The 17605-nt window shown below is 39.2% G+C and overlaps 1 protein-coding gene across 1 annotated transcript in view; it reads right to left on the bottom strand.

The window, feature by feature from the left end:
* Nucleotides 1-332: 332 nt before the first annotated feature.
* The window catches only part of LOC105395476 (heparan sulfate glucosamine 3-O-sulfotransferase 1), a 35844-nt gene continuing 18571 nt past the window's right edge, over nt 333-17605 (bottom strand). The window contains exons 6-10 of the mRNA XM_038117807.2: nt 15957-16094; nt 14706-14921; nt 4872-5083; nt 4249-4406; nt 333-3009 (exon numbers count right to left, since the gene is read on the bottom strand). Coding sequence (XP_037973735.2) covers nt 2804-3009; nt 4249-4406; nt 4872-5083; nt 14706-14921; nt 15957-16094 — 930 coding nt within the window. The 3' untranslated portion in view covers nt 333-2803. The remainder of the gene's footprint in view (nt 3010-4248; nt 4407-4871; nt 5084-14705; nt 14922-15956; nt 16095-17605) is intronic.

Below are 17605 nucleotides of genomic sequence, written 5' to 3'. Positions count from 1 at the left end.
AGCCTACTTCCATTTGCTTTCCTATACAAATAACAACAGGTGTACAGTATTCGTCTGCAATCATTTTGAATTAACAAAGCTCGTGCCAAGTACGGAATACTGTAACTGAATAACTAAACTAAAGTATTCCTTCGTACCTGCTTTACATTTCATCCAATTTATCTAGTCGGGTTGCCCACTTACCCGACAACTTCAGTGCATTGTACTCATTCAAAAACGGCGATACGGCTCGCAATCTATCACGTGAGTACAACTGTACAGCGAAAAGCGGGTGACTCGCTTGCGAGTCACCTCTGACTACCCCTTCGAGGATTACAGTCGTGAGTATATGTATGTATGTATGTATGTATGTATCTAGTGTATCATTATGTTATTACAGTGAAGGTAAAATGTGGCTAAATTAATATATCAATAACGTGAATGAAATTACGTCCATACGGCTTTTACGATTGATTTATCTTATCACCAAATACTTTTATTTTATCATTTAAATACATTTGATATCGTATATCTTGTGCAAAGTGCTTACTGTACACGTAAAAATTTCAATGGGAACTATAAAACATATATAAATATTCGTTGACTTGAGAATTGGTTAAATGGAGGCAAATGTACTAAGCACATAAAAGGTATTCCCTTAGATTAACGATATACGAACAAGATGGGATGTCACAAAGCATAAAACTGACCGCATTTTATTTACTGTCAAACCGTTTTAATTTTAACCTAATGACAACCAGTGTACCAATAAATAAAGTCACAAATCTTCTGAACGAAGTAATTCAAAGTAAGAGCTCAGTGTTAGGGGTGCGGTGTTATTTGCCGAGAAATTTCTTTTGCACTGACACTCCATCTAGTTCGTATTATTATCGTTGAATATTCGTCAATTTCCGCCTCGTAGATGTGAATGTCTAGAAGGGTCGCCGGGTCCAAGTGCGTCACGTGATCTATCGAGAGTATTTCCTATGGACTTTTTACCCTTATTATATTACCTATATTTATTTAAACTAACACTTCAGTCTTGGACGTTTCTCTTAATCAATATAAATTCCTATTACCCGCGTCGAATGAACATTGTCTTCATATTATTTTGTTCAAAATAATATTATATTTCTTCCCAAATGTTGTAGAACGTAACAGTAAAATAGGAAGTAATTTGATTGTAAATAAATTCAATAATGATTATGTTATGTAAGAATAAGGTAATGTTACTGTTTTAAAATAATTATCCATCCGGTAAATTTGTTTTGGTCGCGATACTTAGTTAATTCTACAACATTCGCTCGAAGTCAAGGTTTCATTATTACAATATTTTTTAGAAAGATTCTGCAATTTGCATAGTGATCGAAGAAAATAAAATGGGTAAACGATGTCCTTGCAATGTTTCAAAACAATATATTTAAATGACTGTACTTACCATACTGACTTGTCAGTAAGTTTGTTCTTATCACATAGTTTTTCCTTTTTCCAGTCAACATTTAAGGAATTTTATAGTAAACATTAGTTTAAAATGACGTAAAACGATATTTTTTTACTAAATCATTTATCCATCGCTTTCCTCGTGACAGATCACACGTCGAAAGATTAAAGTTCAATAAAATACTTTCATAAAAATACACCAACTTCATCAAAAGTCATAATTTCACTTCATATAAAAAAAAACGGTGAAGAATTGGTCTAAATTTGTATATGAAGACATTTTTAGACATTACTTTAAGCTTTTATCTGTACCTACAACAAGTAAATATGAACATTGTCTTAGTATAAGAAAAAGTGTCGATTTCCTACGAATCGAAATATTTTATATGATTTTAAAGTTTTTTAAATAACACATCATTTAACACATAGACACCACACTGTACGAGCAAAATCACGACATCTAAATAGAGAAAGCGAAAAATTTAACACTCATTGATGAAATATCTTCAACTACATTTTAAATTCTAAGTACGATATCCTAATTATTTTATTATAATAAAATCGGTCAACTCATAACGTTAAAACTTTTGCCGTCATACTTAATTACTTAGTTAATAATAACTACATCAAAATATTGCTCTGGTTTTTAATGGGTCGGTTTTTCATCAGTGCGGGTTTTAGAGTTTACAAACGAAACGTTTAATAATAATAGTGTTTCAATGGGGTATGAGGTTAGTGCGGGGTTGTGGCGCGTGAGTAGATCAAAATGTTAACGTTAATTTTAGGTGCGGCGGTGGCCAGTGGTTTGTGAACACACAAATGTACAAATCAACACCATCATAGCCTAAACAGATGCGGACTTTCCAACAGCACTTATTGCCCATTATGCAGTAGCTGAGAGCCAGCAGCCAATCAGAGGGGAGGCTTATTGCGTAATGAGCACTCATGACATGCCGTCACTGAAACGGACCAATCAGCTGTTTATTATCCCCCGCGCACCACATCAGCAGATAGACTGCATTTCTCAATGGTTGAAATCATGACAATGTAGGCTATGTGGCCGGAAGTACAATTAAATCTACACGCAATAGTCAACATCCAAATAAATCACCTAAGTAAATAAAATTTACATTAAACACGAATGTAAATAACTATCGGCTTTTACAATAAAATTTAACCTTACACTGACGCCTAAAGTAAATGTATATTTAAACAGTTTAAAAACCTTACAGACTAGTGATATGTTTAGTTTCCATTTGATATGTATAAGTTAACTTACATTGATATGTTTTGATCACAACGTTATGGCACTGATTGTGCCGCATCCGATAACCAACTAGCCAATCGGGTTCGTTCATTCATTCCGCCGTCCAATGGGGTTGGTTTAGTCCTCGGGCCAGCCGAGGTCTTCTCCAACCAGCTCGTAGAAGCGCTGGTTGTGCTGCACGAAGAAGCGGCGCAGCTTGGTGACCACCGCGGGGTCCACTCGCGGGTGCTTGCGTCCCTTCGTCTCCCGCAGACACTTGTCCGTAGTGTCGTTCCGGAGACAGTAGAAGCCTTTTGTCTCGTTGAAATAGAAGTTTCTTCTTCCTGTCAGGGAATTAAAGGAATATACTTATTTTATTTTTATTTATTTATACCAAACATTGTGTAACATAGTTATTTTGTTGAAGTTTACGTGCCATTAAACCTGAAGGGTTTGTCTTGACAAATACAGGATGTTACAAAAAGGAATAGTAAAAGTAAAGTGGCAAATGCCTTTAGTCACCTTTTTTTAGCTTAAGATAAGGATAAAATACTCTTTATTACACGCAAACAGAAACAGTTAAGGCTTATTATCTATATAGTCAAACAAAAGTTTTGACTAGGATGACTCTGTGTCGTTCAGTTTTCTTTACTGCTTTTACAATACTCTGTAGTTGACTAGTGATTCATTGGAATTATTATCCGCATAGTAAGTAAACAAGTTTAAAGCCCGATGAACAAACAAACAAACAAGGTTACAGATTGTTGTTAGTGAACAGTGTTTGCAGGAAGCTGCGGATTACAATCGAAATTAATGCTGAATTGAGTTTGTATACTCGTAATTATCACAAACTCATTATTATGTAACCAGTAAATTTTCATTGTTGCCCGCGTATGTTTTACAATAATATTATTATGATGACCACCAATTATAAGTTTAGTTAATGTAGTTATTGTGTAATAAGCATTGTTTAATGACCTGCTATTTTATGCCCATGCAATACGAAGAGATAATTGTAAATTACCTATGCGATGAAAAATTAATTCCAGTTTGAGGTCTCATTTTCAATAGTCAAATTATAATTGCTATCAATATTCTGGGATCTAACGGTGCATGGTTAAATCTAATATTCTAGGTTATAGACTTTCTACCTTTTCACTTTAGTAAAACCCCTTCTAACACTGAGTTGCACAAATGAACTTTAAGTTAGTGCGGAACTTAAATGCATTGCTTGCTGCATTGCTTTAACAATAAGTTCGATTCTAAAGGCACAAAAAATATTTTAGCGATGTCAAGCTATAAATTTTGCTTCTGTAAAATTAGATTTACGGAAAATCTTATAGCATTCAATTTTAAACAAAGAATTTAAGGTTTTGACAGTTTCTAAACTAGGATCTTCGCCTCGAGAATCGACATCAATATACGGACAAAAAGAGACAGACATAGATTTATTTGTGCGACTCGGAATAACTTATCGGCTCTCCGAGTCCATAATAATAAGTACCTAAGTAAGTTTCTAAATTTGTATTTTCATAACTTATGACTATATAAAGCTTAAATAAAATAAAAAAAAGTCAACTGACCGATCTTATGCTCGATGCCGAGGAAGGTCTCGATCCTCCGCAGCTGCGGCACAGGGTCCTCGATCAGCCGGTCGCCGTTCACCACCAGCAGCTGCTCGCGCGGGAACACCTCCAGCCAGCGGTGCAGGTACGAGTGGTACAGGGAGATGGCGATAGGCCTGCGGGGGGAGGGGGTTAATTATAGGCAGTTATTGCAGGTAGGACCGAATGGCGTAGTGGTTAGTGACCCTGACTACTGAGCCGATGGTCCCGGGTTCGATTCCCGGCTGGGGCAGATATTTGTTTAAACACAGATATTTGTTCTCGGGTCTTGGATGTGCCCGTAAAATGGAAATAGGCCCGCCCCCTATTACATTGGGACTAATATAACACTCTGGCGAAAAGTGGGTGCAGCAATGCACCTCTGCCTACCCCGCAAGGGAGTACACTAGTACAAGGCGTGAGTGCGTGTTTTTTTTTTTATTGCCGGTAAAACCTCAAAAGAGTAAGATTGGACATAGGGTCTCGCGGCCTCGCCGGCGGAGGATGCAGGGTGCGCGGGGTGCGCGGGCGCGGAGGGCGTGGCGCGACTGACTCCTGAACCTTTACATAGTATAGCCTTAGTTCTACTTTGCTTGACTTACCTATACGCGACATTGATGGAGCCGTCAGGAGTGATAGCAAGATGCTCGAAGGGTCTGGCGGCCTCGCCGGCGAGGGGCGCGGGGTGCGCGGGCGCGGAGGGAGTGGCGCGGCTGCGGAGCTGCGTGTAGTCAGAGATGGCGCGAGTCACCGGCTCCCGCACTATCAGCAGCAGGCGGACCGAGGAGTTCATGGCGCGGACTCGCTCCGGGACCTGGGGGAGACGGGTGATGAGATGGGGGTTTTAGGCATGTTGTCTGCAACACGCTTTCTTAAGGTAAGCGTCCACCTTACGCAACGGACGCATCGCGTTCAGTACTCTTTGTATGGACATTTTCACGAGTGCGTCCACTACATCGGCATTAATTGCCGATGCCGACGCCGTTTCTCCATACATTTATGACAATCCGTTTGATGCGAAACATACGATGATAGGCGGACGCTTACCTTTAATCGTACAGCGTGTTAGTCGTAATTCGGCCTCCGGTTTCTTTCAACAAGCTCTCTTAAGGGTCTGCAATAGGGAATCGAGGGTTGGCATTGTCATAGAATTATGTAGTAAATGATGCTCTACAGCCTTGAAAAAAATCACACAGGTAGTTGAAGAGTCTAGCTAGGTGCTGAATCATTCGAATTTAAGTAAATGATTATGGATAACTGTAAATTAATTTCAGAATATCAAGAAAAACCAGTCAATCACACTCCCGTATTGTAACAACTGTGTCGTAATTATTAAGAATTTTCATATGATTTTTATCATATTATAAAGTTAAAGGCTTGGACTAGGCGCTAAATACCTTGTTTTTTAATAAACACACACTTATTTTGTGTAAATTAATCCCAAACTTGAGCAATTTTTTTCCCTCAAATCTTCATACAAATATCTATGGCGGCTTTCTGTGTTATAAAATCATAAACACAAGTGACGTTTGACTCAGTTGGCCGCTGGCCTCCAAAGAAGGGTCACGTCGGTTTAGGCAGCACTGACAGCTCGCGATCTTATCGTGTACAGATACAAAATCACTGCACATTGGTTGTCATTGCACTTTTTCAACTTTTATGACACCAACATAATTTGATTTGAAATTGAGGAAGCATAATTCTTCCAGTATATTCAATACATTAAATTAAATTAGATAGTGTGCAATATTCTCGTGATATTACAGTCTCGTAAAGGTCTGATGAGGAGCAGGAATATAGCGAATGGATCTAAGTGATGACAATACGCACGAACATTAGGTTAGGGATCAAAAATACAGTCTCTTGGTGCTGGTTGAGGTATGGTCTCGTGAGGATCTGATGAGGGCAGTAACACGGTGGTGGCTCAATTTTATTTCAAAGATGTTAATAGCTAAAAGCATCGAGTTTGGGCTATTAAGTATGTTTTTCAGAGAGAGAGAAAGAGATTTTGTTTTTCCTCTGGATGTGTTAGGTTTACTGGGTTTACTAAGTTCATTCTGTTAATGGCATCAAGTTGTTATGTGTTCATAAGTAATAATTATTTATTAACAAAATGCTGTTGATTCTCCACGAAAATGTAAAAATAAAAATAAAATAAATAAAAATAAATTCGTAACGTAAAATTGTCAATGACGGAATTTCTTCTATAGACAGTCAGCCACAAAAAAAACAAACGATAGATGGCGTGATTTGAAGATAAAGATACATTTTTTCGACACATAGACAGCAACAACAAAAAAATACAGATTTAAAGAAAAGAAACACATACTTATACAAAACAACAAAGAAAAAAAAAGGATACACATCAAAATAACTGGAAAAAATATAAGCCCCAATTTACTTGTGTGGGACAGGGAGTACCATAATATTTTTTTTGGGGTACTCCCCATCTATGCGAAATATAAGCTTGATATCTTTACCCGTTTCTGAGAAAAAGGGCGGTGACAGACAGTCAGTCAGACAGACGGACAACAAAGAGATCCTATAACGGTTGCTTTTTTTATTTTGACGTTCGAAACCCTAAAATTAAGTAAAAATATTATGCTGCCAAAAAATGTACTTACAGGTAATGAAAAAGCGGTATATAAACAAATTATACCAGCAGAGGGTTCACCATTTAGCTGAATGTTACTTAGAAAACGGCCTTGAGTGGCGGTCAAGTTGGTCCCCGCCTGCGATACTTTCCATTAACATTGGGACTCGTTTTCATGTTTTTAGCGTACAGTCAGGTTTTTTAGGGTTCCGTAGCCAAAATGGCAAAAACGGAACCCTTATAGTTTCGTCATGTCCGTCTGTCCGTCTGTCCGTCTGTCCGTCTGTCACAGCCGATTTACTCGGAAACTATAAGTACTACAGTGATGAAATTTGATGGGAATATGTGTTGTATGAACCGCTACAAAAATATGACACTAAATAGTAAAAAAAAGAATTGGGGGTGGGGCCCCCCATACATGTAACTGAGGGATGAATTTTTTTTTTTCGATGTACATACCCGTGTGGGGTATCAATGGAAAGGTCTTTTAAAATGATATAAAGTTTTCTAAAAAACATTTTTCTTAAAGTGAACGGTTTTTGAGATATCAGCTCTCAAAGTCGTAAAAAGTATGTCCCCCCCCCTCTATTTTTATAACTACGGGGTATAAAATTCTAAAAAAAATAGAGGTGATGCATGCTAATTAACTCTTTCAACGATTTTTGGTTTGATCAAAGTATCTCTTATAGTTTTTGAGATAGGTTGATTTAAGCTACGGAACCCTTTGTGCGCGAGCCCGACTCGCACTTGGCCGGTTTTTAGTTTTTTATAGGTAATTGTATTTTTTTATTTGTAACTTTTTAGTTGTTTTTATTTTATGAAATTTTACGTCGGTAGGTAGTTTATGATCATTTTTAATTTCAATAATTTTGGTGTTGTTATTTAAATACCTTCAATATGCATATTTTTGTAATGTGAAAATCAAGTCCTTTCATTTGATACCTTACACGGCAAAGTTGAATTATTATTTTTTCGATCATCACGTTATGTCCTCAAGAGGGCGCTATGTACATTTTAATGGAACGTCACATAGCCTATAGCCATCGCGCCATCAATACGCTTCTAACAATACCTCATACATCAAAATCTATCAAGCCGTTTAGGCTACAGGAGGGAACAAAGAAACAGACAAACCTACATATATACATACATACAATCAAAAAACATTACCCTCCTCCTTCGGCAGTCGGGTAAAAAGGAGTAAGACAGGGGGTCATTCTGAACTTTTGCTCTACGAGTTTTGGAAATTAACAAAAAAAAACCTTTTTCATAGAAACTTTGTTGGACATGTGACTTTTTACCATGGAAAACGAATATTTTTTTTCGCGAATTTGCAAATCTCGTAGAACAAAAGTGTGTTCAGAATGACCCCTTGAGTCATCCCCTTTTGGCTTAGTATAGCCCTTTTGCGACACTATGTATTTACTTTGCTTTGTCGTCGGGGTTCAGTTGGCTGGAGGATGCCCGAAACTTATTATCTACACTTTAATACTTGTAGTTACCTTTCTACAAGTAAATACCACATTTGTTTGAGAAAGCTAATCGGGTTCCGAGTATAGAGTAAAGTGGCACCCCTATTAATTTCTACTCTTTCCTGGTGCCTACCAGTGTAAGTAAGAATTATACTTACTTACCCTAAAATCACCCAAAATGTACTTGAACATAATTGTCAATAAAGTTGGCGAGTAAAAGTTTATCGACCCACTGTGCAAACTTACATGTGTGCGTGTCACTGCGTGTGCTGTGTGAAGAGCATTGAAAACCCAAAATTGGCGCGGCACGTCACCCTGTACGGGCCCTTAATTGATTCCGTTATTGATTGAATTATAGCTGAACACAAAAGAGTAGAGATTAATGTTTTTGGAACTAAACAGATTTAAACCTGGCAATAAAAAAAAACTTGTGATTTGTGGTCTGTTTCTATGGTTTGAATGTCAAACTCGCCCTGTTCCTGTATAAACAAATCGAATTTAGCTTAATTTTGGAGTTTTGTGGATTGTTGAGTTTGTTCACGAAGTGAAAATGAATAAAACCATTCGCAGCGAAGCTAGACAGATGATTTACAGCGTTTACCTACGATGTTTGGCGAAGAATGAGGCTGGAGAAGTATTAGTCAATATATATACGATGTTTATGAAAGAGCAGCGTTTTGTACTGGTGAGTAGGTACTTAATTTCTAACCATTAACATACATTGCTTATATTTCTTGTAAAAAAGTACTATTTTGATGTAATAGAATGCCTTTCAATGTGTATTTGTTATTCTTATAGAGGTTAGAAAATACTAGTGTCAAACGTTACATGACATCAGGGTATGGATGCTAATGTTGTTAAAACATCAGGTCTAGATACTTTTTTACTAACCCCCGACTCAAAAAGGGTATCGATAAGTTTTACAGCTGTAGGTGTCTATGTGTGTCGGTCTCTCCGTGTTAGAGTACCTATTGTAAAAATATGTGTAAGAATATGTGAGTCGGTATAAATTCAGACATAATAATTTGCAAGTCACTGCTTTTCTGACCAATTAAATAATTTGTTGCAGGAAAATCGGTAAACACAGTTTTAGAAGAATTGCCGGGGCACATTTGAACTTTTTCCTGAGCAAGAAAAAACTGTAATAAAATATCGATGTGTGATACTATCACTTTTCTCCTATAGTAAATAACCAACACGTGTTTCAGTGCAAAAAAACATTATGAAATACACAATGAAATAAAAGTTACAGTTGATTTGATTTAATGAAATTCATTAAAGACTGCCCCCCTCTCCCCTACTAATTTCTTCTCTTAACATAAACCTCCCCAAAAAGTGGCATTTTATAATTAGTAAATATTTGAAACATTTCTCGTTTTGATTTTTTCTGCTAAAGTATCGTGATACTTTTGTCCGTTTTCTATACTATAATAGTGTGGCCACTTTCTTAGATTGCCACGCCCTCAATTATTCTCTACTCTTTTATGTTCAGCTATACCGTAGATTTGACGGCTAAAAACGTGTCAGCGATAAACTGAAGTTTGAATGAAAAACAGCTCGCTTGTTATTTTAATTACATCCTCCGAACCACAAAACCACAAAAGTGCAATGAGTTACTACTGATAGTTGATTTATGAATATTAATTAAAAGTCAATAACGAATGGTTAGGTTAGATTCCTATGTTATAACGTTTTCGAAACACTATTTTGTGTTCGAAACTTTTATTTTGTGTAAAACATGGTGTACATACTGTTCGCGACAATCGATAGATAGAGTAGATAACTCGCGAATGTTCTGGAACATTCTATCACTTTCCTGAAGTTTCGATAATGTTCTAGAAGGATAAGTATGGATTCAATAGATCTACAATAGTCTGGAAGCTTCTAGAACAATAGTTAGGGAATGTTCCACAACGTCCGCGAACTTTCTAGATGCTAAGTTAGGTACTTATAGTTAGTAGATAAGTATGGATTGTTCTACCTACTTAGTAATAATAATAATAAATAGTGTGACCTCGAACATCTCTGGAACTTTCGGGAAAATCGCTCGCCGGCCTATATAAAGCGAGGTGTCCGGCGCACATTAAGTTCAGTTCAATAGTAACAGTCGAACAGTTCAGTTCTAATATAAAGCTCGAATAGTGAACATCTCCAGAGATCCTCGAAGTGAATAGTGATAGTTATACTGGTGTTTTCTTTTAAGTTCGTACCATCCGGAATTCGTAATAGTTGTGAGTCGTGTCGAAGGGGCTCACATTTATGGTCCTTCGAGCCGGATAGTTATAGTCGAGCCGGCATTCGTATTAGTTCGTGAAGTGACCTTACATTTATGGTCATTCATGAAACCGGATTAGAATAAAAGAAGATGCCTGTAACGAGGTCTCAGAAGTCGTACGCAGTGAAGAGGACTACGGACGAGAAATCTGCCGTCTCCACGACGAGGTCTGCAGATGCAACGGAGTACGCATCGGCATCGGGTGCAACCACAGGAGGTACACCAGGTCCACAACCGCCGTCAGAGCCGACGACGGAGACGCTGCACCCTCCATTGTTGCCACCCTGCCCTATAGTCGTCGCCGGTGTCACAACTGCTGTTGCCCCCACCGCCGCAGTCAGCGCTGCAATAGATAGTGTCGAGTCAACATCGACGAATCAGGGAAGATTACGTCTTCCATGTTCATCGCACTCCACTGCTTCTCGTGCACGGCGAAGAGAATTGGCCCAGGCTCGATTGGAACTTCTCGAGCGACGAAAAGAGGCGGCCATAGCTAAAGCTGAGGCAGCTATGTCTGATGTCGAATTGGCTGCAGCCAAGGTCGCCGCGCTAGAGGAGGACTCGGAAGAGGAGCAAATAGAAGGAAGTGTCTACGAGTCTAGATCGTCGAAGAACGGAACTTCACATCCACCAAGTTTATCACGCCCCATTGATTCTCGTGCACGGCGCAGAGAATTACAGGCCCGCTTGGAATTTCTTGAGCAGCAAAAGAAGATGGCTAAAGCTAACGCTCTGGTGGCCATAGCTGCAGCTAAAGCTGAGGAAGAAGAATTAAAAGCTGAATTGGCTGAAGCCAAGGTCGCTGCACTAGAAGAAGAGATAAAACAAGCACGGGTTCCGAGAAGTACACTCGCACGCGCATCGCAAGACGTCACCACGTGCCAAGTCCCGCCTGAACCTGCGGGAAATGTTGTCGCCAGCAGAGTTTCGCCTGAACCTGCGGAAGTAGTCGTGGCCAGTGAAAACCGGCGGGAGCCACAGCGGAACGAACCGCTGCAGGGAAATAGAGTGGCTCTTGTAAATAGTGTAACAACGACAAGTGAGCCAGTCAGTGCTGAAAGTGAGGGGCCTACATCGCCGCCCTCAGCTGAAGTCGTCGTAGCACTCACGCCATCCATAGACACGACTGAAGATCGTAGTCTAGAGAATCGTAGGATGAGTGTGACTGCCATAAAAACGGTTCGTCTCACCACAGAATTCGATAGTCCGACAGATAGTGAGATAGAGAGATTTCTGGAGGACAAACCAAAGGGTTTACCGGCGGGAGAGACCGAACTGCTGCGGAAAGTAGTGTCCAACAGCAAGTGTGACTTGGCAGTTAGAAGACTGGATCTCATAGACAAGAGATTAACGGACAAGTATTGGGCACGATGGATGGAGAAGTATGTGCAAGATTCTCAGCAGCAAGGAGACGTGATGAATCCTGCGGGCGCCTACCATGGAAATGACCGAGGAGCTCCCATCGACGAAGATGTCGCGACCGCGGATAGTTCAGCTACAATAGCTGCGGCGGGAGTAATGTTCGCGACAATCGATAGATAGAGTAGATAACTCGCGAATGTTCTGGAACATTCTATCACTTTCCTGAAGTTTCGATAATGTTCTAGAAGGATAAGTATGGATTCAATAGATCTACAATAGTCTGGAAGCTTCTAGAACAATAGTTAGGGAATGTTCCACAACGTCCGCGAACTTTCTAGATGCTAAGTTAGGTACTTATAGTTAGTAGATAAGTATGGATTGTTCTACCTACTTAGTAATAATAATAATAAATAGTGTGACCTCGAGCATCTCTGGAACTTTCGGGAAAATCGCTCGCCGGCCTATATAAAGCGAGGTGTCCGGCGCACATTAAGTTCAGTTCAATAGTAACAGTCGAACAGTTCAGTTCTAATATAAAGCTCGAATAGTGAACATCTCCAGAGATCCTCGAAGTGAATAGTGATAGTTATACTGGTGTTTTCTTTTAAGTTCGTACCATCCGGAATTCGTAATAGTTGTGAGTCGTGTCGAAGGGGCTCACACATACACCCGAGTCCGCGTTGTTCTATGGACAACATTGTTCTTTATTCTTTCTTTGTTATATCCATACAATTTACGTCAGATCGATAGCTAATGTGAGATAGGTGAAGAGTGTTGAGGCCCTGCCGCCTACTCAGCCGACGCTGACGGCTGACTCTGAATAAATTATAAAGCGGCCTAAAGACATCGTCATGTTACATAATTATCTATTATATGAGACAAATATTTATGTACCTAAACAAATATTATTTAGTAGAAACAATTGTTACCTCCTAACAAACGTGATTTGTTATATTACTGTCACAAGGAAGTAGTATTTTCCTGGTAAGAATACGAAGGATGGCCTAACGAGAATAAAAGAACACTGGCTAAGTGCGTTTCAGAATTTCGAAGGGTCCCGTAATTCGTACTTTACGTAATTCATAGTACGAATTACCGAACGACACGAACCAGTCTAAATTCATATCGGTGAAACGAGTTTAATGCAGAAAGAAAAATACTTCCGTAGGTATTTTGTCAACAAGATACATAATGTAAATAATGAGATATTTTTTCTACGAATAAGTGTTATCTGGTATCTGTCCGCTGATATTCAGAGAAAGCGACGGCTTCAACCGGGTTCGTGTAGCCCACAGCCACGGAACCCTAAGCGAAATAATGCGGAAACAAAGACAGAAAAGAAAAATTAAGGAACAATATTTCATGATTTTTTGCCGAGTGAAATAGCTTATTGTTGGGCACCCGGTGTTGCCGGGTGAAACAGCCGCCCGGCGGCGATCCGGGCGATCCGGCCCGGTTATTGACGGCTCAGTGACCTCAACTTCACTGAGGTTGTAACCTTTTAGTTTTTATATTTTAAATCAGAAATTTTCATAGCTCATTGATTTATTCAAGGTGAAACGTTTATGCACGTTTCTCGTTTATTTTCACTTGGCTATCCATTGTATTGGAACAAAGTACCTACTTATATACTTGATGTGATGATTATGATAATTACTTACCTAATATTATACTCACATTAACAAAACATAAATAAATGATCAATACTGTTTCATTTAATGTAAATAATAATGTTTTGTATTCAGTTCGAAAGTTATAATTGCCAATTAAAAGTAAGTGGCCAAATTCGATAGTCAATGTACACACGATATCTCTATGTATGTGAACCTGAGCTTAAAACAACAAAATATTAGGGGATTTCACTGCGATCAAAACCACAAATAGAATTAAGAAAATATGTCCAATTGTTTATTCAACATATATTTTGGTTACGTTTACAAAACGATATGATCAACAGAAATGCGTGCTTACTAATAATTTACAGGAAAACCTCCCATTAAAAGGCCCTTATGGAATTTTAAATGTAAGGGTCTGTTTTATGAGTTGATTATTCGTGTAGAAACACATTTACTTCGATGAAAACTTTCACATAATAGCGAGCAAATACCGCAGCAACCGACTCTTGACAAGCTATCGCACAATTAGGAACAGTTCCTTCCAACCACGATGACATGAAAACGTTTTCAGAAATAAGCATTATAATATGAAAATACGGTTAATAAACTAACAGTTAGCCGTAGTCGCAAGAATTATAATAGCATATTGCAAAATAAACACTAAAGGAGCAGGAACAACCTTTGTTCTATACATAATATAATTCAGAAAATTTGTTCAGTACGAACGAACTGCTCAGTCATCCCTTTTAGGTTTACAATGCCGCTTTTAACACCCTGTAGACCTTTCTTAGTATAAACAAAATCTAAAATCATAAGCAACCTAAAAAATATTAATACCTAAGATTATGAATCGCTAAGCGATGGGCGAAGGCACCCAGGTAGACCTAAGCGGAGATGGCGGGACGACCTGGATAGATTTCTGCCGAAAAGGCGTCAGGAGGTCGGCATCCGATATGTGTGGAATAAGTATAAGGAGGCCTTTGCCCATCAGTGGGACACAGATATGGCTAGATAAATAATATTATCAATTAGAATATTTCAGATACTTAATTAACTAGTTAACCACAAAGACATAAACCTTCAACACTTATTTCCCCCTTCATCAAAACCCCACTAACCTCAGGCGTGACAAAATAGCTCGGGCTCTTCTCAATAGTGATCTGTCCCTTGAAGCTGAGCGGCATCTTGCTGCGGTACCAGTCGAGGCCCAGTGCGTAGTTCTCGTCTCGATCGAAGAAGTGCACCTCGCCCGACGCCTTCTGCACCATGGGGTGCAAGTACAGCATCTCGAGGAGAGCCCGCGTGCCGCACTTGCGGACGCCGATGATCAGCGCCTGGGGGGTTAAGGGGTGTTAGGGCGTGGGAGGTGAAGTGGTAGTCGAGGGGTTAATGGTTACTGTAGACAGTGTAGCGTAAGAATAAATTGGAAAGATAGAAGTTATGTTTGTACATTTATTTAGTACTGCAATCACAGTCACAACACTCACATAAACCTACTTCAATAAGCAAAATAAAACGCAATAAATAAATTATTGATGTGTTTTTCGTTTTAGATGTTCTGTAATAGGGAGCTGTTATTTACAAATCCTCCAAAAAGTACCATGTATGATAATGTACTGTTATAAAGGTACGTATGTACGGTGATTACATACTTAGTACATACGATATTGTGGAGAATTTAAAGCTATAGGAAATATCAAGTTAACACAACTCAACGTTTTATAACAACTTTAGTATAAACACAGAAACGTACGCATTTCAGTTCATTATGATAATGAAACTTCAGGCTACATTAGACGCTGATGGAACCTACACTAGAACGTTGTGTTTGCTGGTACGATACAATTGAATTGCTCCCAACAAAGGCACAATACAAAGAGACCCATTAAATTGGAAGCAGATCAACAACGACAATTACCAGATTTGCTGATGTGAAAACATTGCTTTCAACCATGAGTCCCCGTCGCTTTGACATTTATCACCGGCATGTATTTAAACCACCCACTTTGAATGAAATCGTCGGAGTATAGTGAAATGAGAAATATCTATATTTAGATGCTACAGGTCTTTAACGTGGGAACACTAAGGAAAATACATGGGGTAGAATCTAAATTACCGCCTTGAACTAATTGTTCAGTGACTGTGAAAATAAATAGAGGTATAGCCTTAGAAGATTTGTGATTCATTAAATATTACATGACACTATTTATACAAATATTTGATTACGAGTAGGATAAGATAGGTTTTTGTTTTCGAATGTTAGCAACCACGTGAATCAGCACACTAGACAGATTTTAAGTAATCTGTATTACATATTTTTCTCTACACACTATTTACAGTTTCACACGACAGGGTTGCCACTGCATTACCTGAGGGAGTCTCTTGACGGGCCGCGGTGGTCGGAGCTGGCGGTTCCTCTTCCGCGGCGCCATGGGGTGGCTGATGACCCTGCTCTCCGCCTGCGCCAGCTTGCGCCCCTCGCCCACGGCAGACGCCATGCTGGCGGCCTGCAGAGAGATGGGCAGTGAGTGACTTGGAAATGGCTAATTCCATCATTGGAAGGAGATCGGGCCCCAGCAGTGGGGACGTGATGGGTCGTGATGAATTGCTAATGGTATTGTTAACGAGGATTTCGTACATGATTTCGAAACCCTATATGTCGAATGCTGATTTATCTGCCTATCGTCATCATCATCATCATCAGCCAATATTCATCCACTTCTGACATAGGCCTCTCCCAAGGAGTGCCACAACACTCGGTCCTCAAACTTAACGACTATAGGGAAGCAAAAAAGAGGGTTATGTGGACCGGTATGAAGGGATGTTTATAGCTACAGATGTTTCTTTCTTTTCGCGCCTACGAATCTTCTGTACTTACGAAATATCGATGTAGATTTCAAAAAGCGTGTCTTGGTATGCCTATAACAATCGTATATGTATACGTAAAAAAACTCTCTTAGCATAGTTTAGTGTTAAACCCACGACTGATCTACGTTTCATCATACCATCACTGGCGGGTCGCATAGGTTGAAGAAAAAAAAAACAATAAACAAACAAACCTCTCTAAAGTAGTGTATGAAGTACATAAATGCTTATAATAAAGAAGGAATATAATTACGAAAGCACTTAACTTAATGTTATGTGGGCAGCCAAAGTAGTGACAAGTAATTTGATAAATCGACTTAATTCACTCAGGAAATAGAGTCATTGTGTTAGTTCAGTGAATTAAATATTAATTATGTAAGTTGATGAACATACGCTTTCAGAAAATTACTAGAACAAAGAGAACACAAAAGTTTGCTGCAAACTGATAAGATTGTTCCTGATAGTGGACTGACCGTGGACTGAAGAATAAGAAAGTCAGTCGGTATTATAGAATTGTATAGCGAGTGTTGTAGGTCTCAGCGAGATAAGCATCTTAACTTTTCCAAAGCTTTTTATTCGACGAGACAACTTCCCGCGCGCTTCGAAGTTGAGAAAGAATCGGAAAGATTAAGATTATCAATAATTCGATTATCCGATAATGAACACGAGATGAGTTTCCGAGGAGACCGAGATCGAATCGGAAATTAATGTTTTCTTTCCTTTATTTTTGTGTCTCTTATATTTTCCTTGTTCGCAAGTTGGTATTATTTTTAGCAATATGCGACTGAAATGAGAGTAAACCGAGCTGTGTTTACGGATGTCAGGAAGGCCGAGTTGTAGCTTCTATGAGTTTGTCAGGTTACACGTTACACAATGGTTCCTTTCATAGAATCCCTTTGCGGATTCGCGGTCGATCTCGCAGACGGTACGAGGCTATTCAGTGCTTCGAAACAGCTAGATTGTGATCGTCCGTATGTTGGTGCGGAAGTCCGAATCACCCGGCTCCTGTTGTGCCGAGGCGGAGCGGGTAACAGCCCCCCGCCCCCCGCGCCCCGGCGCGCCACCAGTCACAATGGACGAACCGTTTTGTAAATTCAAACGAGCTGCGGTTTACGATGGATATGCTTTGTGTTATTTAGAAGCTGGGAATGGA

The sequence above is a fragment of the Plutella xylostella genome, chromosome 10 (assembly GCF_932276165.1).
Source record: "Plutella xylostella chromosome 10, ilPluXylo3.1, whole genome shotgun sequence".
NCBI lineage: Eukaryota > Metazoa > Arthropoda > Insecta > Lepidoptera > Plutellidae > Plutella > Plutella xylostella.
This window is presented reverse-complemented; position numbering and strand designations above follow the sequence as displayed.